The sequence below is a fragment of the Labrus bergylta genome, chromosome 12, assembly GCF_963930695.1.
Source record: "Labrus bergylta chromosome 12, fLabBer1.1, whole genome shotgun sequence".
Taxonomy (NCBI): domain Eukaryota; kingdom Metazoa; phylum Chordata; class Actinopteri; order Labriformes; family Labridae; genus Labrus; species Labrus bergylta.
In genome coordinates, this window is record NC_089206.1 from 28476684 (window position 1) to 28502166 (window position 25483).

At 38.3% G+C, this 25483-nt stretch overlaps 1 protein-coding gene across 1 annotated transcript in view; it reads right to left on the reverse strand.

Annotated features, from left to right (window-relative positions):
• Positions 1-25483, reverse strand: part of cacna1db (calcium channel, voltage-dependent, L type, alpha 1D subunit, b) — a 74317-nt gene that overhangs the window by 31221 nt on the left and 17613 nt on the right. The window contains exons 4-10 of the mRNA XM_065961747.1: positions 14604-14743; positions 13871-14013; positions 11140-11292; positions 9077-9273; positions 5321-5424; positions 5013-5182; positions 442-516 (exon numbers count right to left, since the gene is read on the reverse strand). Of these exons, the coding sequence (XP_065817819.1) occupies positions 442-516; positions 5013-5182; positions 5321-5424; positions 9077-9273; positions 11140-11292; positions 13871-14013; positions 14604-14743 (982 nt within the window). The remainder of the gene's footprint in view (positions 1-441; positions 517-5012; positions 5183-5320; positions 5425-9076; positions 9274-11139; positions 11293-13870; positions 14014-14603; positions 14744-25483) is intronic.

The window sequence follows — 25483 nt, forward strand, 5'->3', positions numbered from 1 at the left end:
CAACCTCTGTTGTGTGAGTGCCCCATCACACAACAAAAGCAAAGCCACATTTTCCTTACACTTTGAAGCGTGATGAAAAGACGCTGCTGCTCATTTCACAGAGATCACATCTCTCTATATATATATATATATATATAATGGACATTTGATTCCCCCAACCCCACCCGACCAAGCCCTCATCTGATCTAAAGTGCAAGAGTTTTCACTTATTTCACCAGCCATTTGGCCTTTCTTACCCCTAGTAAACAATGTTATTCCACTGAGATAATGGATAATATTTGCTAGGTACTTATGATGAGAATTCATACATGGATGAATGAAACAAAGGACGCAAAAAGACGAAAATGAAAAGCACATGCAAAGCGGAGGTGAACTGTTCCAATGGACTGGGCAACAAGAAAAAAACTGCCCAGCAAGTCATACACACAGAAACACATTTACCCTGTGTCTCTGTGGACTGCGTGAACCAGCCAAACTTTCCTTTCTTCTTCTCAGTGAGGTCAGCCAGCGTGACCCCTTGGTGTTTACCAACATGCAGTTCACAAAGCCAGACAGTAGAGGAAGCATTGAGTCAATAGACAGCAATAAGAGAGGGAATATACAACAAGAGACAACTGCAATAAAAACGACTCTGACACAGTACACAGTTAGCATGTAAGGAGAGAAAAACCATGACACTTTACAATACTGTTTATTTACATTTATGATGCTTAATTGATGCCCAGTTAATCACGAGTTATGAAGAACTAAGCCATTCATTGATGAGAAACTATATGATTAACATAGGGATAGTGCTTTCATATATGCAGAAAACTCCTGATATTTTAAGGAGAAGCTGCCTGTGTGAATGCAAACAGCTACTTCATTCACTCAGGCTTTATCTGGAGTGTGCGTTATAAGAAAAAAAATCACCCTCTGTATAGCATGTGCCCAAGTTGTATTTTATAATTATTCCTAAAGTCATGGCTGGTATTCAGGCTTCTAACTCAGTTTAACTGTGTATAGCTAGCTGTATTTATTTCATTATTGTTGCTATGGCCATTGTCTTAAAGGTGAAATCATTATCAGTATTAGTTTGAAATTATCATCAATTTGTTTTTTCAAATTTACAATCATCTTGGGACTTGGTGGGGTACAATCCTAAACTCATCATGGGAATCCTCGTTGAAATCCATGGCTTTGGATTAATGTATAAATGTATAAATGTGTATGAATGGGATTAGCTAACACTGGTGGACACTTTACACAGCAGTCTCAGCCATCAGTGTGTGAATGGGTATGTGTAGGTGTGACTGTGACCTGCAATGTAAACACACTTTGAGTAGTTAGAAAACTAGAAAAACACTCTACAAGCTCAAGTCCATTCACCATTTACCAAACGAGTAAGTCACTCATGTATGACTTACTACAGGATGTTAATCATATAGTTGCTGTTAAATGCATGGCTTGGTTCTTCATTAATCATACATTTACTCGTGATTATCTGGGCATAAATTAAGCATTAATACATGATTATCAGCAGTCAGCTGAACAGTATTGTAAAGTGTTACTGGAAAAACTAACTCCTTTTAGCATACCAGACTGACTGCAGAATCCAAATATAGACTAGAGGTTTCCCTACTAAAGTAAAATTCATCTGTTTTGTTCACTCTTAGCATAAGAGATGGGCACATAAAATTAAAGAGAAGTCCTTGAGACTATACAGTATAGGAACTAGTTATTAAAAAAACAATCATTACACGCTGCAGAATCACTGACAAGAAGATAAAAAAAATAACAGCACAATTTACTGATATTTCCAACAAGATTCATAGAACTTAGGTGTCATAGTAGAAAATAATGATAGATAATATTATCCATGGCAGATATAACAGAAAATGTATGGCAGGTATTTAGTAAAGGTGAGTGCAGTGAAGAAATGCCAATGATGTTTGAGGTAGTTTAAATTCATGTCATCACACTGTTCTGCAGAGAGCATGCAATCTAAGTTGTCCTGCTCACTCCATATTTTTGGACATAGTTGAGAAAAAGTGAGCATTCAGTCCAGTTTTGGTCACGCTTAAATATATTCTTCTTTATTGTTGGGGGGTTAACTATACAAACGATGCTGGGAGTTGTAAGAAATTAACAAGACTTGTGTAACTCATAAGAAGAAAGAAGTTAGAGACAGGGGGCAAAACAACTTTATATAAGCAGCATTCTACAGACATCTATTAACAAGGCACACAGACACTGGCGGACTAAAGGAGAGAGGTTAGTGTTTCAGTTCAGGAGTTTAGTTGCCAACAACAACAGATGTTGTTAGAGTATGGACCACAGCTTAGAGAATATAAAAAACAGAGGTTAATACACTGAGCTCACACTGAATGGTTTCAAGGCACTGTAGAAGTGGCTATAAGCAAAAGCAAAAACGAGTAACTAAATAGACCCTGTAAGTAAATTTATACTGCAAATGCACTGTTGTAAAAGGGTTTTCAAGCATTTACTGTAAATATTTTTTTTTCTTAATGAAGTATTGATGTTGACTTCTTTGTTCAAGCAATGCCACAGTTCCAGACCTTTTTGACTGGGGTGGCCAAACTGGGGTATTGACTGTGGCCTGAAGTGTGACTTGCACACAAACTCACACAAATAAATATAAATTATTTACCCTTTCACCAATCATTCATATCTACTTTATCACGAAAGATAATGGATACATTAGCTTATTTTTTCAATGGCACAAAAAGAAGATGTATGTTCAAAGTAACAATTTAAAGTACTTAACAATGTATACTTTTTATCTAACTTGCAATGTTTTAGTCCACATTGCCAGTTAGTTCATTGCAAATAAGACAGAGTGGATTACAACTCTATTAAAACTCCATAAAAATAAGAGTACCTACATAAACCACCATGTAAAGAATAGACACATACTCACAAACTCTAACAAAATGTATCAAATGAAGATAAACAGCAAACCTGACAAACAAAATTCTCAGCCCAGCCCTAAACACATTGGGAAAATGTGGGATTGTTGCTGACATGTCTTTACACTGTCTAGTTCTGTATGGTGGGGTGAAAGACGATCATTTTCAGTTTTTAATATGATATCATCATAAATTATATCATCACATTATTAGGGAGAACCCTAATTTACAACACTGCTCAGGTACAGAAAAGAACAGAGGAGATCCAACTGAAATCATGTTTTTTAAATATTTGTCAAAGAAATCAAGATAATGTGCAATACTTTTCCTCCTACTGCACAAGTGCCCGAACCCAGTGCTCCCAGCACGCTGCAGTCTTCTGCCAGTAAAACAACTACTGTATCTGGCACACACCCTAATAGATCAAGGTTTTTATGTGCTCTATTTAAAGTTAACAAACACTGCGGTTCAAAATAGATGATATTAGCAATCAGAAGACTCACAAGCTAATGAACAAAACAGTTGTTAATAGAGGCGCACCAATCAGCCTGCTCATGACCGGAATCGGCCGGCTTCAGCCTGTTCCGCTGTGATTGGTGACTGACCAGTCCTCTGAAATAAATCTGATTCCATGCTGATCTCAGATACACACACAAACAAACAATGCTCCAGTTTTATGCCATGCGCACAATGACATAAACACTCATCCGACAGCCACAAATAAACAAGCCACGTGGGCAGTGTGGACATCACGCCTGTCAGCAGAGGCCACAAAGCATTGACCAACTGGAGGATAAACAGTACTGTCTCTTCCTACATGCAGAACACATGCTGTGTGTGGGGCCTCATCGACTCTGGGGGGCCTCATGTTTGTATTGTGTGTTTTTTTTTATTGCCTTCTGCGGAGAGATGACGTGTGATCAATCAATAAGTGCACAGTGTCTGCCGGCTCTGCCCCTCCCATTCCTGTTCACTGTGGCAGACACACTGTGCTCAAAAGCACTCCTCTTCTATCTGTCCTGGATATGCCCTATTTCTTTTAACACTTCAACTTGTGATTGCTTTCACATTTGCCATGTTATTAACATTAAACTTCTTCATCATGCGACTCAGCTGCTGTAAAACAGCTCAAGGGTGAAATCTAATTAAAACTGGAGTTCTGTTTTTATGTAATTTAATCAAACAAACTGCTGAGGATCTAAGTCCACAGAAACACACTGTGTGGAAGAAATAGAAAAGAGGCAAGACAGGCTGGTGTGGAAGAAGTGAGGTTTAAGAGCAACATACGCTGCCAAGTAGATTATGATTGTTGTTCATTTCAGCAAGACAATACCAACAACATTTTGCACATATGACAACATGATGGCTCTGTAGTAAAAGAGCCTGGGTGATAAACAGGCCTTCCTGCAGTTCTAACTTGTCATGTCCTTTGTGAATTTTTTTACCATACTTGCTTCATGTAGGATTACATTTTATAATGCCCTCAAATAATCTCATTCAAATTGACAGCAATTGGTCTCCTCAGTTTCCAAATGCTTACACTAATGTTAAAAGAATATGTGATGCAACAGAGAGGTTAAACATGACCATGTCACAGCTTGTATTCAAATGTTTCTGGTATCAAATTCAAAGTGGGAATATAATTGTCCAAAGACATAGAAAAGTTCTCAATTTAAACATTTGATTTGTTGTCTTTGTGCTATTATTTTATTGAAAATGGGGTTTCATTGTTTTGAAAATCATCACATTCTGTTTGTATTCACATTTTACACAGCAACAAAACATTTTTTTAAAGGGGCTCTTATTTAAAGCTTCTCCAACAGTGACAGCTGAGCCAGGGTGATTTGTTCGAGATGCCCTACATATTCCCTTCATAACGGATTAAAGACAAAGCATGACTTAGCTTTTCAGAGTTGAATAACAACAGGCTGTTTAGTAATGTTTTGTCCCCACTTCACCTACCTCCTTTGACTATCATAGAAGACACCCACATCATCATTTGAGGCAGAAGAACTTAAGGCTCAGTAGCTCTCCATCTGGTTTGCATTCTTAATTTCTTGCCTCAGACAAACACAGAGGGACAAATCAGATTAATTAACTCACGGTTACGCTTTCCCTCCTCATCCCCCTCCTCCTCGTTCTCCGGGTCAATGTCCTCAGCCTGGGTGATCCAGTCCAGGTAGCCTTTCAGGTCTTCCTCTAACTGCTGCTTCTCCCGTAGCTTCTGGAAATCTCCCCGAGCCTTGGCCTTCTCTCGCTCTTTGGAAAACTCTCTGGAAAGTTCAGATCACACTAACTGAGTCAGACAATACTATGTATGTCATAAAATTAACAAGTTAAACAATAATAAAAGAACAATTTCACTGGGAATAAAACACATTTAGCACGTACAGACAAACTCAAAAACCTACCCACTCAACACTCCCAAAACCAAGTTGAGAACAAAGAAGGATCCAAAGATGACCAGACTGACAAAGTAGACCCAGGGCAGTTCAAAGCCCATTGCATCATTCATCTGCAAAGAAGCACAGGGAGTGAAGAAAACATTTAAATGTCTAAATTATGCAAATATTTGCCTTTCTACATTATTAAAAAATAAAAAATGCATCAATGTTACAAATGCATATAAAGTAGCATATCAGAATCAGAATCAGAATCAATTCACCAAAGTTAAATTCCTTGTGTGTGTATGTGTAAGCATAAAGATGATTCTGATATGACTATTTGTGTCATTACAAATGGACTTGGACTAAGTGCATTTCTAGTCTTCTGACAACTTAACGTGCTTAACACTATAGGTCACAGAAGTGAACAGTGAGCGCTATTAAGGGTTCAGTGTCTTGCTCTAGGACTGTTTCAAATGGGGATCAAACCGACAACTGACTCAACCACAGAGCCACAGCCGCCCCTCAACAAACTCTAGTTAACTGATACAGACCCAAAACTCTTGAGTCAACATAACACAACTGCTGCTGATCTGCTGAAAGTGTGTGACGATAGACAGTGGAGATTGACCTGTTATGGGGCCAGAGCTCTGTAAGTATGCTGTACCTGGAGGTCTGAGTAAACTGAAAACTCCTCTCGAAGCCACTTTTCCAGAAACTCTTCAGCTGAGTTGTTGTTTAACTCTGCATCCTCCTCTGTATTGTACGTTGTATATACAAGGATTGTTTGTTAGACCTTAACTCCAAGTCATTCAAATTGTCCATCATCGTATTTTGCTCTTTACTATATGCAGTGCACAATTTGCTTCACTACTCCATCAGTCTTTTCTTCAGTACCTGGAAAAGTGGCTTTTGTCCAGTCATTTTGCTCTCCTATTTCAGTTTCTTATTGTGCAAATTTCTGGTAAATGTCTTCATTGAGCTTTGTCAGTTTTATTCCCATTTGGGTTGTGATTTTGTCTTTTAAAGTATTCACAAAAGTACAACTTTCAAGGACATCATCTTTCACCTTTGTACCTCTCTAAAATGACTATGGGAGGTAGGGCTTTAAGTTATCAGGCCCCACTTCTTTGGAATCATCTAACAGTGATTAGCAGGAGGCTAGCACCCTCTCTACTTTAGAGCAGGCTTATATTTTTCCTTTGGGACAAAGCTTTATTTAGGACTGGCTCAGGCTTGGACCAGCTCCTTGTTATGCTGCTATAGGCTTAGACTTCTTGGGGACCTGGCACGATGAGGTCCTGTCGCTCCCTTGCTATCTCTATCAGTATGCATTTATATCTATTACAGCATGTCACTAAATCTAGGTCTTCATGTACCATTTAAGTTACCACACATCTCCCGGGAGTTCCCGAGTCCCCTTGTCTTAAAGGTTTTCTTGGATCTTTTCAGCAGACAGCCTGCTGGTATGGACCCGCTCCCACTGCTACATCTATTAATAGAGGTGTTAAGTCTGTGATCATTATTATAAATGTGGATGTGAATCTTAGAACGACTTCACTTCAACAGCTATAATCAACATTATTGCTATTACTATGAATGCTTTTACAATTATAACTGGCAATGTAGTCATACATCTGTTTTATTGGTTTGTTATTTTGGTTGCTGTAGTTGTTCTGCTGCACAGTCACAGCAGAAGGTGTTCACCATGAGTCTGGTTCTGCTTGAGGTTTCTTCCTGTTAAAACGCAGTCTTCTCCTTGCCACTGTTACTTTGCTAAATGTTGATTAGTGCTGTGCTCATGATGAATAACTGCAGGGGGGCCTCTGTACAATAATATAACAAGGAGGTCCAGAGGTTAAATTTGTTATGAAATTCTCTAAAAATAAAGATTGATTGATCGATAGAAAGAATTAAATGTATATGTATTTTTGGATCCCATTATTGTGATATTCATAATGCTTCATGCTGTTAAAAGTTATTAAATAGAAGAGAAAACAAGACTGAGGGCAGAAAACAATAATACTACCAAACTAAATGTTTTAATTTTTTTCTTTCTTTGTCTGTCCTTTACCCACAAAAAAATGGTTGCAACTGTTGCCCAGTGCTTGTTCTTCAGGGAAAACAATATGATAAAAAAGTAGAGACAGGAAATGTCCACAGGAGAGATGCAGTGAAGGGCAGAGGGGATGAGGTCTATAGCCTCTGTACATAGGGGCAAATGCTCTAACCACTGAGTTAAACCGCTGGCCCAAGGTCTATACCTGCTTTGTATGTAAGTGTGATGATTGTATGACTGATTGATCGATGAATAAATTGATATAAATAGAGAGAGACTGATACTGGCAGTCATTTTAATAAAATTTTCATGTCTGTGATTCAAATTAAACAAGAGTAGGAAATGTGAACACCAGAGGGCACAATGTGAGAGATAACTGAGTCAAAAATGAGTGAAGGAACTAACACACAAACATACACACACACAAAAGCTGGCCTTGCTGAGGTGACACAAAGTTTTGACTCAGCCACCCACATTATCCTATACTCAATTTATTGTGTGAAGGAAAAGTTAAGTCAGTGTATCCATCCATCTATGTATCCCTCATAGCAGGCTTGTAGCATGTCCTTCGTTCTCCATTTTAGCATGAATATTAGCATGTGTTGGAGCAAAATTATGTGTTTGTTTTGTGTCATGGTATTTTCCTTATGGTTGTGTGTGTTGGCCCTCTACTGGGCACTATGTGTAGCCTGGGCGGATGCTGTGGTTAAAGCAAGGCTCCAGGTGAGGTGGGACAGGTGATTGAATGGAGGCAAACACTTTTTCTACCGTGTCAGCCGGTCGGAGTTAACGCTTCCAACGGATTTGTTTTTTTATTTATAGACAGTGGTTCATCATATTTTCCTTTATTGATAAGAAGTATTTAAAAATAAATGGATTGAAATATCCAAATCACAACATCAATAGACTGTGGTCATTTCTTCGAGCTAAGCATGCATACGAAAGCTTCCACATTCATCCCTCAAGTGACTTTTCCAAACAATATTGGGTTTGTTAAAATTGGTCACTACATTATGGATCGCCATAGTAACCATACATTTGTATGGGTTGTGAAGAGTGCAAGGGAAAGAAAAGGCAGAGAGGACCACAGAGAAAGAGAAGCTGGGTGAGAGGTTGATAATTCAATGGAAAAGGGTCTTCACCATTAAGAAGAGGTAGGATGTGGGTGGCTTGTGATGTAAACTCATTCTGAGTTAAGCTTGAATGATGATTGTTGTGGGTAATTAAAGGCGGTTGGTAATTTTTTACTTCTGAGAAGCTGATAGATAAGGCCAGTTTGTATCTAGGGTAGAAACAGTAGCAAGAATATCATCTGAGCTTTTACTTCAAATGGACTCATTAAGTATGATTCATGTAGAAATCAGACAGCTATGTAAACTTTGCAGTTTACCATAAGATACCATTTTAGCTATCGTGTCCTTTATGAGACATATAATCTTTGAATGTCATTCTATTTACATCGTAGAAATGACGGTTACTTCATTGCTGATGTAAAAAGTGAATTGCCTTGAGTCAAGCTTATGTCACTTGTAGCAGAAAGACTTGGAGAGAAATGGTATACCATCCTTTAATTGAGAATATTTACAATAAAATTGAATGTCTCACATGATCTGTAATATGCAAACCATGAATCTCTGAACAAGAGCGTCACATGGACTTATTTACCAAAAATGATACCCAATTTGGGCACCACAAAGTCATTTTAATGCATTGTGAGAGATTACCCAGTAGAGGACATCGGTCCAGCCCTCCATGGTGATGCACTGGAACACAGTGAGCATAGCGAACAAAAAGTTGTCAAAGTTGGTGATGCCGTTGTTGGGGCCTTGCCAGCCCTCTCTACATTCTGTGCCATTAAGCAGACATTGACGGCCGTGCCCCGATACCGAACATGGAGTGGACTCTTCTTCTGGTAGGGCACCTGGGGGCACAGAATCAGAATAATGCCAGTGTTTTAAAAAAAAGTAACAATAATAATACTAATACTAACAATAATAATCCCATGACTTTAAACACTTCAAAAGTGCTCTATGTTGTATATAACTTTACCTAAAATTATGGTTTATTTTCTTTAGAGTAGTGTCACCAACAGGGATACACTGATATGACATAAAAACAAAAGCATACTACTTAAAGACACACATATTTTAAATATTAAAGCCTAACAATTCTCTAAGCATCTTGGCACTGATTTGTAATTTATTTCAGAAGTATCTCTATTTTTCTGTTTTTAACTAACGCTAATGTGGTTACACTAATACAATCTGCTCCTTTTGCATTGAAATCCAAATCTTGTAATTAGTATTTTTGTATCTCCATAAGATCATCATACACACTGATTTAGGCTATATCAACAACCACATGGGTCAGCAGTCCATCTTTGTCTTCAGAGGTGGGCTTTGTTGCTATGGGTTTTGTCCTGTTGCAACTTTTATTTAACCATCAGAGAAAATGATAAGATCATAAGAAGAACTTCTGCTGGCTTTGGAGATGAAAATAAATGTTGTTGCTCAAGTAAATCAAAGCCTGCGCTTCTAAATTAAGTTTAAAAGTATATGCAGTATAGATGAGCTCATAATAAGTTGACCCACAACACATAAATACATGCACACAAAAAGACACACAAACCATGCATCAAATATTGTTGGGCTGTAGACACGTGCCCCCCACCCCCATTCCTATAACAGCAAACAGTTAAAAAACACAAAGTGCCTTTCTCAAGGCCAACGGAACAGACGCAAGCAAGAAGGGATTAAAGTAAGCTTCGGTCTTCCTGTAACCTGACCTCTTGACTTCCCTCAACAATGACATTCAAGCACAAACAGATCATAGCAGGAAAGAGCAGGGAAAGGGGGAAGATTAGGTGAAAGGAGTGAGCATCTAAAACAGTAAAAGTGACACTATATAAAAAATGGTTAGAGTATTCCTTTGAAGCTTGAAGCTCATTATGACAACCATCCGTCAGTTGATCCTTATTTTCTTGAATAATTCTACCTCATTGCAAGCAATGCAAGAGCAAAGGTCAAGCCTGTTTACATATTAGCTAGATATCAGTCATTTAATTACTGGATTTAATCCACCATCTGCTGGTCTGTCCGTTTTCAGCAGCTTGCTTTCATTCATAGACAAGGTACATGTTCTCATCCATGCTCAGGGATTCAGTCCTATTTCTGTGAAGAACAACATTTTTCAAGCGGTAATGTAACTAAAGCATATCTGAAAGCTAATACAAAAGGGAAAACATTAAAACAAAAATTAGGGCCGACCAATAAGAGATTTTTTGGGCTGATACTGATATTGGGTAGAGAAAAAAAATCTGATAACAATAAATCGGCCGATATCTTCTATATTCGATCTGTGGAGATAGATAGTGATAGATATACACACACATTTATTGCGTTGATCCCCCAAATGCAGTTATCAAACACTTGTGGAAAAGATATATAATGAAGACAAGATGGTCACTCAACTGGTGTGTGTCACCACTTGACACTCTGGAGAGTGATAATGCTTGTTGTAATCCATATATCACACTCTGCTGGTGAAAGATAACTGCTAATGTAATACAATATTACTTAAATGAAATGCTTTTTGACTGGTGAATAAATCTAGTAATATTGGGCACATTTCTGTGATAAAATTAGCTGATACGGATAGTCACTGGATATGCTAATATTAGCTGGCCGATGGCTGGCTAATATTAGCATATATATTGGCTGGCCGATTAATCAGCCGGGCTCTAACAAAAATCAGAACAAAACAACATTGAGTCTTTAGACTATCATACCTGTTTTTATCAGATAGCACGTTGCATGCATTTTGCCAATGAAGAGCTCCAGGCCGATGATGGCGTAGATAATAATGACAAAGAGGACTAGCAAAGCGATGTGAAGCAGGGGAACCATGGCTTTAATAATGGAGTTTAGAACCACCTGTAAACCTGCAAACACACAGAAGACAAGGTTAGGGAGAGCACAAAGTTATAGACAGGGATATACACGTGTACCCAGGGTATTACTAATCTAAGATGCCACCTAGATAAAGAAAAGCAGCAGGAGAATACAGACGTGTACGCAAAAAGCTGATAAAACCTTTAAAAATTGAATAGTTGGTCATGCTGAGTGCGCCCAAAAGGCTCCAAAGAATTATGCTGTGAAGTGTTATCAAAAAACATGCTGCTATCATCCTGAATGTTCATTTTATTTTTGGAAGATACTTTTGATCAATTTATGAGGAGAGACTCAACGTAATCAACTGTGCAACCAAAGAGGGAAAACATTGATGATGCCCCAGGGATGACCAAATTACAAATCAAAAGCATCAAGTGATTTCATCATTTATCAAAAGGGAATATTTTTCAGGGGTGAACGTGCAGTGATATGTTATGACCCTGTGTCATATTGGTGATTGATCATGTTTATTATATGTGCAGCTTTAATTCCTCTGCTATAGTGAGTGTGTGTGTGTTTCTGTAAATCAGGTGCTGATACAGGTGCTGCCTCTGATTGAACAGTGCAACTGAAATTACTGATTCCTGATTGGATCAAGCCTGACATCACAGCTTTTAAATCTCAGCTGCTGCAGTCTCCTCTGCCCTTCACCTGTCACTTCCGACAAAACTAGCATTATTGTCTGAATCTCCTTTTGATCTGTGTGTGTGAAATGTGTAGCTTTGATATTTGAGACTGTGTTAAATTCTGATAGATTGTAAATACTTTTGAAAACCAATTAACTGTAAGACATTGTTCATTTTGAGCACTACAACAATGTTAAAATATGTCAAGCCATGTGTGTAACTTACAGGTCAATGGATATTAACCAACAAAAATAAACACAATCCCCATATGAGATGCCAAGCAGACCATGGGCAAAGGTCATTACAGATCTGTTTGATCACTGTCAGTTAGAACTACATTTTTGGGAAATCTTTCAGATATATAAAGTATTATCCTATCCTACATAGAGTCTACTCAAAATTAACTTAAAGCCCATTTGGCTCATGAAGCCACCCCTAATTTTTTCACTGAGAATGGACCACAGTACTCAAGACTTCCAGAGATACATCTGACTGTGGCTAACAATTTCAGCCTGAGACCTCATCACGACCTTATCTTCCTCTTCTATGTAGACCACTGCAACTCATAAGCAAAGAAACTCCAGACCAGTCCTGCACAGAGACTTCTCAACTGCTGTACCAGAACGCTACAGTCCATAAAATCAAGTTTTCTGCAGCCAAAAGTTGTGCGGACACAGCTCGATCTGGAAATGACACAACTTATTTAGTGTGCCTACAAAAAAAGGTCAACAAGAGACCTATAGACATTGAAACCAAGTGAGCTATTTCAACCACACACTGTATGGAGAAATACTGAATTCAATTGGTCCTAGATCCCACTGACCCCACTCACTCAGAGACTGTTCCTCTGCACACCAAAGAGAATCACAAAGTCCCAGACACTGGTGACAAACGCACCAGTTACCACCAGAAGTGATCACACTGTGGTGAAGCCACAGTGCTACATGCACTCTGTGTCTTAGATAAACAAAGAATTTAACATCAAAATGTTAATGGATTATTTTTTTCTGACTAACTGACGTACAGATATGTTCAGTAAATGTTTGTTAAAAAGAGTTGTAGTTTCTGCATTTACAGATTTGTGCAAACTGAATGAGGAAATGACGCTTTTGCTTCAAGTAAACGCAAATGTGCCTTGTGAGGAAAATTATTTTTCACCTTGTTACTAAGAAAAGCTTTAAGTGTGTCATTATCCAGAACAAGGCACTAGACAGACCTCAATTCTTAAATTTTCATTTGTTAAAAAAATTAAGAGACAAAGGATTTAACAATAAAAGATAACTATTGTTAAATTTTTACGTTGAAACAAAAACCTAAAATGTAAAACACATTTTACACCTAGAGAGAGACTTACTGTAAACATGTGTGCCATAGTTGTTTAAAATAAACTACAGAATTTCATATATCCTGATTATGACTTATTGCCCAACTGGGTAATACGTTTAAGTGATGTTGAAAGAACAGAGTTCAATATATCTGAACACATTACACATTATTCATTATATAGCAAAAATGGAAAAACATATTATTCTGTTATGAGACTTTCTGTATCGTGGGAAATTCAGTAATAGTTTGGTGCACATATGTGAGCGTCTCTCTTTCTTCCAAACCAGACTTTCATTTTTGCTGTGCAGTGGGATTGCATCTGGGGTTATAGCATCAATAAGAGTGTGTGTGTGTGCGAGTGTGCGTGTGTGTGTGTGTGTGTATGTGTGTGTGTGTGTGTGTGTGTGTGTGTGTGTGTGTGTGTGTGTGTGTGTGTGTGTGTTGAGAAGAACAGAGGAAAGAGAGAAGTTAAATATGCCAGTCCAATACGGCCTATCCAAACGTTAGATCTGAGATCAGCAGTGTACATAAGAACATGCCTGCTTGAAGGAAAATCTGTCTCTCAAAGGGAAAGTGTGAAGTAAAAGTGACTTGATATGTTTCCATGTTAACTCACTGGGAACTCCAGAGACAAGGCGAAGGGGTCGTAGAACACGAAAGGCTCGGAGGGCCTTTACATCAAAGCCCCCAGGTTTGCCTCCAGACTGGCCACCAGAGTCAGCGTCTTTGGTTATCATCTCCAGAACAACACTGAACAATCTGGAGGGAGAGAGGGAGAAAGAACAGTAAGAAGACATAAGTTTAAGAAAAAAAGAGTAGAAGAGAGCAGTGACAGAAATATCAGGTCAAAAACAGACCATGAAAGATGAAAGTACAGAGGAACAAAGCTCTTTGTATTTGTTTCAGTATACATGCACCTGTGTGTGCCTGTGTTTGCTGTGTACTATATATGACTAAGTCAAAGTAATTTAATATACCAGCTAATAAATAAGGAAACAACACCATACGCTGTGTGTTTGTGTTTTTGTGTGTGTCTGTTTAAACATCTCCAACACTGTATTCATGCCACAGGACATGCTGTGGAAAACAATAACAGTATTATAATATGGTGATCCATGCAAATGCAGAAGGTTGTGAAATGTGTGTGTGTGTGTGTGTGTGTGTGTGTGTGTGTGTGTGTGTGTGTGTGTGTGTGTGTGAAAATGAGGGACAGTATTAACTATTGTTTCTATGACTTTAGCAGAAGTGTATAAAATAATTGATTTACCTGTGTGTCTGAGAGGATATTTATGCTCTGACTTGCCCATATTATTTAGTTGTGCATGTTCATGTTCAAACTATGAACTCACCCCACAATGACGATGACGAAGTCCAGCATGTTCCAGCCGTTTCTGACGTAGGAGTTTTGGTGCATGACCAGGCCATAGGCAATAATCTTCATAAATGTCTCTATTGTGAAAATGATCAGGAAGGCATATTCTACTGTTTCCTGTATTTAGGGGGACAGGGAGAAGGAAGGGGTGGGAAAAAAAGAAAATGTTAACTTTGTTGCAGCCAGTTTATCCAAACTGAATGTTTTGGTCTGGTTTACGGCCAGAGTACAACACAGACATAAGAGAAGCAAAGGGAAGAAATATTATGAAAATATCAGATCTGAAATCTACATGCACGGAATGAATGAGTGAATCTTGTAAATGTTTGGGTACGTCCAAGAACGACATTTAAAAACATAACTATTTTCATTGTGAAAGACATGAAACCATTCAAAAAAAGATTTCTCCATCATGAGTTGTTCACTCTAAAAAGATCCATAGAGATGATTGAAAAGGTCATTATCAGAGGCAAGTCGTGAGTTTTCATATTCTGTTGTTAAATTTACTGGAACTGTGCATGACTTCTACTTTAAGATGTAAATGGTAAATGGACTTGAGCACGTATAGCACTTTTCTAGTCTTGATTTCTCAAAGTGCTTTTACACTGAATGTCACACCTACACATTCACACTCACATGGCAGTGGTTGCTATGCAGTGAGACCATCAGAAGTAACTAATCCCATTCATACACATTTCATATGCCGCGAACGAAGCAGCAGGAGGAATTCTGGGTTAAGTTACTTGCCCAAGGACACAGCGGACATGTTGCTGTAGGAGCCGGGGGACCCTCGACCTTGAGAGACAAAGACTTTACAGTACCAACTGAGCCACAGCCGCCTCGTGTAAATCAGTGTACTTCTAGTGATGAAAGATGCAACAAAAAACTCAAAGCACTTGTTTTTTTTCGATTCTCTGCACAGATGTGTGATATTGTAAAGACAGGGGTCGAGTATTTAATGCTCATGGGACAATACTTAAATTGCTTCATGTCTTTTCTTCACATAAATGACCCTGCACAATGTTTTTAAGCAACTTTCATGGTCAAACTATTGTGTTCATTGAAAACCCATATTCAAACCTCTGACAATAAATGCTGTCACTTTGTAAGAAAAGGTTAAATTCAACAGACAGCGTTTGAGACCTCAAGGTTTGCATGAAGCAGCAGCATTATGAACTTGAAATACTGACTATTACTGGAAGGATTTCGGGAAAGAACACCTGTATGAAATCAGAGCCCTTGGTAAAGATGCATTCTGATGATCCTAAAAACACACCACACTTGTGTCATAGGGGATGATCAGACAAAAGAAGCCAATTGAATTTAATGAAATGCAGTGTAGAAAAACAGAAACAGTAACCATTTAAGCAACATAAATAATGCCAAAAAGAAAAAGTCAGGGCTCCACTCAAAACTAAAAGACCTAAGTCATACGGTCAGTAATATACTATTGAACCATACAACTGAATTTGAATATTTCTGCACAATCAGTTTGATTTGCTTACATATTATGTAACTCTAGATTATGTAACATATTTCGTTACTCTATACTACCTCATTTCGTTACTCTATACTTGTATATGTGTAATGACAATAAAGTTGAATCTCATCTCATCTCATCTCATCTCATATTATTTCACTTCCTCACCTCCATTTTCTAAAATAAAAAAACAACAACAACAGCTATCAGTGTTAAAATGGTTAGTGTTCAGAATCAAGTAAATCAGTGTTGGTGTTGAACAGGAGATGGAAGAAAAAAAGTACTGAGAAAGTCTGGAAACCTAAACATACAACTAATATCACATGCACACAAATTATATTCATTTTTCTTTTTATGCATCAACAGGATTTCATTGATGCCTGCCTTGTTTAACAAATACATTTACAGTCAGTTTTTTCTTTGTTTGAGATGTAATTTTGCTCCAGACTGAAATATCTAAGCAGCTATTAATTAGATGGGAGGATTTATTCCAGTTACTTTCTCAATGATGTTGTGGCTGAAGATGCATAACACCTCAGAGCTATAGCATGGATGCAGAGTGCTGTTTTTTGTGGTAATGCTGTTGAAGGAAAAGAAAATCTACAGCTAGGTAAAAAAACATTTGCATTCTAAGTTCTAAGATATTACAGCTTGGATTGTGAAACATCAAGCAGAAAATCAAATTGAGGCGTGACCTTAAAGACTAGAGAGAAGCAAACATACCATGCCAACTCTAGTGCCTTCCAAATAGTTATGTTCCTACAATGGCCAGGCTTTGTTTCACTCCTAATTGTTAACTTGTGTAAGCTGATTGGTGTGCTATTACTGTAGCTGGGTGGTAACCTGTTGAGGTCATCAAGCACCATGACTCAGAGCTGATTCACTTCGATAAGAGCCTTCAAAGCACCCATGAACACACACCTGCCTCCATCAAATCATACATTTCTGTTCCACCCTCCTGCCTACATATGTCAGAAATGTCCTCTGTTCAGCAACTGTGTATTTATGATCTGTCTTTGTGAAGTTATGTCAGCTGCATGTGAGTTGTCACCAAGGAGTACGGCTGTCAGGCTTTTTTTGTGCTGTTTTTAATGTGGAAAACTTGTTTTCATTTACTTGCTTAATGAATACATTGTCTTATATTTCACCGTTACATTTCAGCGTTGCAAGCTGGTGGAAACACATATTATCATGTGGTAGTGTTCTAGTCAAGGCCACACTAACTGAGGCCAAGACATACTCGAGACCAGAGTGCTCTGAGACCAAGACAAGATCAAGACATTAAGGGATAGAGACCCAGTCAAGACCAGGCGGGGCGAGAACTAGACAAGACCAAGACCATAAATATCACTGAAAAATCATCATCTTGTTTGCATTGGGCGTGTCCCTCACTCAGAATGCAACACAGGGAGGGTTGCAGCTGTAACCGGGGGATATAAATCAAACTACATATGAATTTTTAAGTGAAATGGATTTGAGCTTGTATAGACCTTTTCTAGTCTTCTGACTACTCAAAGCTCTTTTACACCGCATGTCACACCTATCCATTCAAACATTGATGGCAGAGGCTGCTATGAATCATTCATACAGATTCATACGGATTCAACGAAGCAGCAGGGGGAAAAGTCGGGGTTAAGTGTCTTGAGACACGACGACTCTACCAACTGAGCCACAGCCGCCCCAGCACTATGTAAAACATACATACTCCCCCTCATAAACAATGTGCATTTGTTGACTAGCAGAGGGGTAATGAAGACCACGTCGACTGACAATAGACTGTAATATTACATGTACTAAATTTGACAGAAAATGTTGTTCTGCTAGCTTCTACAGGGTTTGTTTAGAAACTGTTATCATGTGTTTGTGTATTGAAATGGATTTGAGCTTATAGCTCTTTTCTAGTCCTCTGACTACTCAAAACACTTTAACACTACACTGTCACATTCACTCATTCACACACTGATGGCAGAGGCTGCTACTGTACATAAAGAGCTCAACCGTCCAACAGTACTCTTCACTCATATTTACACTGTACTGTCGTAAGTTGTAACAGAAGAATCAATTCAGCGTTTAATGTAATTCCCCTTCCAGTTAGACGACTCTACCAATGAGCCACAGCCGTCCCTGTTGTGCTCATCTTACTCTGTGAAAACTAAAGATAAAAAGAAATATGATAACTTCAGTAACAGTTTCTTCTTTAAGTTTATTTTGAGTTTGACTAAATACTTTAGGGGGGAATCATTTATCCATCATCATCATCATCTATAAGCATCCTATCCTCTGCATTTCTATCGATTCCACCTCCCAAGCCCAAGACTTCCAAGGTTTCTGCCTACTTAAACGCCCCCTTTTTTTTTTCTTTCCACTCTTCCTGATTAAGTGTTGCAGAGTGTCTTGCTCATGGTGGATTAATGGTCTATGTATACAACAGAGTACGGTCTAGACCTGCTCTTTTTGTAAAGTGTATAGAGATAACGCCGAAGAAAATGATGGTTGACATTTTCATACAAAGTAAACATTAGCACTGCTTACAAAGCATTTTTTTTTTACTTTTAAAGCATGCTGTTTCAAGCTCCACCGTGGAGTATACGAATGACTTTTAAAAAAATTGCTACAAGTCTCAAAGGTTTGTAAAGCGAACACATGGCAATAACACTGTCCGCTCTAAAAGAAGAATTTGCACTTAAGAGTAATTTAAATTTTTTAGGGACATTTTTTTTTCCTCACAGGTTTTATAAATGAATATCAAAGGTAAATGTACGCAACTGCACATGCTCACATACTCCTCAACATAGCAGTCTAAAAATGAAAAAAAAAGAACCCCAGATCCTCAGAAACTATTATTAAGAAATACAGTAACATATACAACACAGAACACTACCATAGCTCTGATGTGAACTATCAACCTTTATTTTCATATTTCGGTCGACATAAGATTTGAACCCTTTCGCATTATTTTGCTATAGTCTGTACATACAGTATATATACAGTCTATGTTCTATACATCTGAATGATAAATGTTCAATTAAAAAAATCATTTTTACAGCTACAAAGCTCACAATTAAGCCTTTAAGGAGGTAGTAAGAAACAGCTACCCTTTCTGTCCATACTAAAAAAATAAAATAAAATAACTTTAAACAAAAACTCTAAAAACCTTCTAAATCAACACATTACCTTAAAAAATTCACCTAAGTAGAATGATCATTGATTTGTGAACGAGCTGGCGTGCAGCCACCATAACGCCTGACCTGCCAAATAGATCAATTAGGAACACTGCATGCACGCGCACACACACAAACACACAGACAGTACATATACGTACCATGCTGACACTGGTTCGTTCTATGTCACTACTCTCAATGACAATAACACAAGCTGACAAACACTCAATGTCATGTGGCTCAGGACAGTTTTTACATGGTTTAGTGTGTGTGTGTGTGTGTGTGTGTGTGTGTGTGTGTGTGTGTGTGTGTGTGTGTGTGTGTGTGTGTGTGTGTGTGTGTGTGTGTGTGTGTGTGTGTGTGTGTGTGAGTGTGTACCACAAGCCAACAGCACAGACGATTGCTCGTCTATCACAGAGGTGCCGCCAGCCAGAATCCTATGTACTCACTGTGCGTACATTTTTCTACCAGTATAATTTTTTCTATGTTGATAAAACAGCACATCTGGAGTTTTTATTCTGAATCTGTTTCTTTCTTTTCTGTTTTTGAGCTGCTTTATTACCTTTACTCAATAGGACAGATTTCAACCTGGGCAGCCCACTTATAGGCCTTCTACATGGGGCACGACCAAACCGCTAGTCCATCTGCACCCCACAAAAGGGGCAGCCAAATAACAAATAAAATTAGGTTTCAGGTTCAACTTAACAAAAAAGTACATTGTCTATTAACGTCAAACATTCTTAAGATCTAACTTTGTTTGTTATACAAAATTTAAAGGGAATAAGCCAAGCCTTCTGCCAGTTAATGTCGACTGAATGAGAGTTTCAAAAGGTTTTCCCATATGGTGATATTTTTCTATTAATGTGAAGACGTCTTCGAATATGTTTGAAAGTCCATTTGCTATTCTTTATAGCAATGCCATTTTTATAAAGGATGTCTAGAGTTCTAGGAATCTCCCATTCCTCTTAATAGCCTTCCATTAATTCCATTATACCAGTGGGTATTGATTTAACTTCAGAGCAGTCTGCTGTTGTTAGCCCTGCTAGCAGTTGAACACGACAGAAGGCAGCATCCAGCTAGTCCAAGATCAAATCCAGGGGCAACCTAAGAATGCAGCTATCCCCATCATTGACTCTTTTCCAACCCCAGAAGACTTTGATATTTTCCACTCACAGCAGCAAACATCCACAGTATGTGCTTCCTGAGTTTCTCCAGTGACATCGGCACCATAAAGGCTGATAAGCTAAAAAGGGTATTGACTGTCGAACTAAATATGTTGCAGGCTAGATTCAAGCTCAGAAGCGGCTTAAATGGCATATAATACAAAAGTACATTGCTATAAATATTTAGCTGGCAGTTGATTTTAAGGCCAGTTATCTGGCTACTTGAGGATAATATGAAAAAAGAGTGCAAGTGTCTTAGAGGCTATGTACATGTATATGAGATCGGGTGCGTGTAGGTAAATCGACCAGGCTGCCAGAAGCAGGCTAATCAGATCCTAATAGCCTGTGATTCCATTGGTCTTAATAAGATTTATGAGGGCCAGAATGGCTGGGGATGTCCTGTTCATTGTTCAAGAACACGAACACGAACACATGCTGGACAACAGGGCAATAGATATCAGCAACAGTTGCTTTTCTTAGTAGAAGTTTCATGACGTGTTTTTCTCAAACCTACAGCATCTGGCATCTAATCTAAGGCCCTTTAGACCCATCCAAACGTAAAACCCTTATGAAAATTATCAGAACAAAAAGTAAGAGATTTTTATGGCACAAACAAATACAAAACACACAGACCAGGTAGATTGTGGAATTAGGTCTCCACTATATACCACTCTGGATGTCACATTCAGAAAAATAGATGTGGTTTTATAATAGATGCTTTAATGGGTCATTTATCATCTTCACCTCTCTTGTCAATCTAATGCAGGTAAAAACTGCACATTTTAGACAAGTGTGAAAGTGTGTCATTTTCAAACACACACACAGCAATTTGTTAACATGCAAAAAGTCAAAAGCACAATTTAAAATACTGCACAAACAAGGCGCAAAGAGTGCGCAAATGCTCACCTAAGGCATGCTGCTGCCTTCACTCCGCAAGGTGGCCAATAGAGCCATGGCATATTCTGGTTGTAAAGTGGGCGCCCTCCTTTCTCAGTATTTCGCTGATAGGCCAACAACCCCTCCAGAGGGTTTAGCAGTGAATACTGGCATCCCAGGCACAGTCCCTAGATGTGGTCTGCTCACCTGGATGCCCTGGTTCTCTTTATTCAAAACACTGACTGCCATTTTCAGGAGCACTGCAGACGTCTTAGATTACTTAATATGGAAGAGGCTGGTGAGTTCAGTCACAAAAAAATGATATATTAGCTTGCAAATTTAACATCTAATTGACTATATTTAAAAAAGACCCTGATCTTAAAGTATCGAAATCCATCCATTTAGTTTCCCAATTTAACCTGTTCTAGCTAGATGGAATTTTGAGTCATATGTTTTCACAATCCCAAAGAGCATAGATGGCAACCAATACAGTAAAAACAGCCATCACTTGGGGCGCTGGTGGCGCAGTGATTAGTGTGCATACCCCGTGTATGGAGGCTTCACTCCTCCAAGCAGACGGCCCAGGATCGAAACCCACCTTTGGCTCCTTTCACACAAGTCATTCCTTTGTTTTTTTTGTTTTTTTTTAATTTATTTAACCAGGAGAACCTCACTGAAATTAAGAATTTAATTTGCAAGAGTGTCCTGGCCAAGAGGGGCAGCAGCACAACAAAAAGTTACAGACATAAAACACAGTAATTACAAACACAGTTTAACATGTCCTGAGTCACAGAGCAGAAAGTAATCAGTCAAAGCATCTACAACCTGAAGCATCTTCCTCACACACCTTCAATCTACTTTTAAAATTATTTAAATAGACCAGCTCCCCAAGACACAGATCATCCTGCAGGAGATTCCAGGCTGCCGGAGCAGCGTACCTGAAACTCCTTTTCCACGTTTCAAGACGCACTTTGGGAAGAGAAAAGAACAACAAGTTTTGTGACTGGGTTGCAGAGTGAAGACTGTGTCTTCCAGCACTTCTCACATGAATACAGTTACACAAGTATGTGAGAAGCATGTTAAGGAAATCTTTATAAATAAGGACATGCCAATGAGTTTGTCTACGCTGAGACAATGCAGGCCAGCTGACTCGATCATATAGAGTACAATGATGAGTCAAGGCCCTGAGATTTGTTATAAATCTCAACGCACCATGATATACAGTATCCAGCGATTTTAGACACTGAGAAGATGCATGCATATATAAAACATCACCATAACCCTTACTCTCTCTCTCTCCATGATTTCTGAATCTATCCACTGTCCTATCTCTCATAAAGGCACAAAAAGCCCAAAAATAAATCTTTCAATGAAAAAAACAGCTATCACTGATATGAACTGACAACATCTATTTCTTATCCAGAATTACTACAACGATGGACAAACTGAGAAGCATCAGAGATCTGCTGTGCTTTATAGTGTCAACAGGAATGTGTGATATTGTTTTCATCAAGATTCATGTGCTAAGTCCCGCTCAAAACAGATGGTGAGGAGAGGTAAGAAAGTAACTTCATTTCTTTCTTCTTTTCATGCATCCTAATTCATCTCTTCTTTACTTTTACCTCTCACCTATTCTTCCTCCTGCGCTTACATAACCTATGATTGTTCCCTTCTCTTTCATTTTTTTTTTTAACCTCTTCAACTGTCCTTATTCTTCTCTGACACCTGCAATAGTGTCCCTGGCCTTTTTGTCACCCCTCTATTCTTCATCTTACTATCTCCTCTTAATTCACCTTGCACTCCTCTTCCCACTCGTGTTCACACTCAGCCCCCTTTTGACCACTCTCCTGTCCTGTTTTCTGTTCTCTAGTTTTTTTCTCTCCCTCTGCTGTTAAGAGGCTTCCACAAGTTTCCATGGCCACAGTTGTCAAGGCAGCAGGTTGCACTGTATGTAAGAAGAGGTGAAGGAGAAACACAATGATCATAAACACGTAATTATAAAGCGCATTGTAACTTAAAGGGTGGAACCAAGAGATTCCCAATGGAGGCAAGCATTTGCATTGAAAGAACTACTCCACAGAGCCTCATAAATTCATACCACAAATTAATAGAAACTCATCAAATTACAAACATTTAAAGACAAAACTACAATTACATACTACAACAATATTCTCAAAATAAAAAAGCAGACCCAGCAATCTGACTTACAACATGTTAAAAAATTTCATTATGTTAACAAAGGAGTCTTAAAGCAAACTGAACACACACAGTGGTGGTTATTGAACAATAGATGATGTCAATACAGAAAAGGTGAGCAAACACCATGCGAGACATGATTGAGTGAGTGTACATTCAATCAGCATTATATTAGATTGTATTCAATTACACATGAAAAGTATAACTATAAGAGCTTGACCAATTAATCGGCCGATATTAGCATATCCAGTGACTATCAGTATCGGCTAATTTTATCACAGATGTGCGCAGATATTATTAGATTTATTCACCAGTAATGTCACATTTCATTTGAGCATCATTGTATTACAGTAGCAGTTCTCTTTCTGGCTGTCACCAGCAGAATGTACTATATGGATTACAACAAGCATTATCACTCTCCAGAATGATGCACGTATGCGCAGTTACTTTCCAGTTGAGTGCCCATCTTGTATATATATACACACACACACACACACACACACACACACACACACACACACACACACACACACACACACACACACACACACACACACACACACACACACACACACACACACACACACACACACACACACACACACCACAAGTGTTTCATCTGCATTTGAGCAATAAATATGTATGTCTATATCTATCTCTACACATTGAACATAGATCTTAAAAAGATATCACCCGATATATTTTTTCTTCCAAATATCGAAATCAGTTTCGGCCCCAAGAACCCTGTATCAATCTGATAGTAACAATTTAAGCAAGATGACATGCCACAGCTTTGAGTGCTAGTTGTTGACCTGCACAGCCAACAGCCTGCTGTCCAGAAGAAAACTGTAGCCTGCTATAAGGGGATTTAGCTTCTCGATTACCCCAAAAGCCATAAACCTGCTTAGTTGTGAGAGATTCTTTCCTTTTAACTTTCACTGGTCATTCATTTAACTGCTACTTACATTACACTGACTCACAATTCATTTTCACAGTTTGAATTCGTCATTTCATATACAGAGCACCTGCCGAACCAAAACGTTTGCTGATACAAAACTTTATAAGCTACTATAAATTTTCATTGAATAACTACTATGATTAGTCCGGATGATTACAATGTATATCTTTATCAGCAGTCTAGATTTATTTAATGATGAGAACTTGGACAGCATTTTTTAATACACATTTGCAAGATGTGCTTTTTTTTTAATATTTGAGTTTTTTTCTACTTTCAAATCAAGGGTTGAGGTTTCTTTAAATGCTAATTTACAAGTCTAAAGTGTTTATGTATTTTTAGCAAGTTGCAGTGAAAATAGTTTTTTCCTTTAATCAATTACAATTGGTTGATGATGGTTGTGTCCATCAAAGGCTGCATTTGGAAAGTATTGTTCTACCCATGTTCTATCCATATCCTTGTCTGAACAGTTTTCCATAAATTAACATGTTCCATCTGTTTCATTCACAAGTTTGAAAGAGGTATTGAGGAAGCCATCTACTGTATGTTAAACTTGAACTGATACCTTAACACAGGTGGTGGCCTGACACACCACTTATCACAAACATATACTGCAGTTTTGAATTCTCTGTCCGAACAGCTAACGCCTCGTTCACACCCTGGATCTTGTGACCCCTCTGGCCTTGACAAAGTTGACAAAGAGTGTTAATGACTTTAAGCCTCACTAAGTCAAGGGTTCAGTTAACAAGTCCTATTTGATTACACAACCATTAACATACTACAGAGGCTTCAAACTCTAGCTCTGCTGCAAGTCAGTCTAGAATTGAAGCAGCAGCTACATGTCCTTAAAGGTCACATATTATCCTCCTTTTCAACAAGTTTAGATAAGTCTCAGAGCTCCATGAAACATGTCTATTAAGTTTCTTGTTCTAAATCCACTCAGATCCTGTATTTGATCATGCCTATAAACCCCTCGATTACAGGCCTGCTTAAAACAGGCTGTTTCTGTGTCTGTAGCTTTAAATG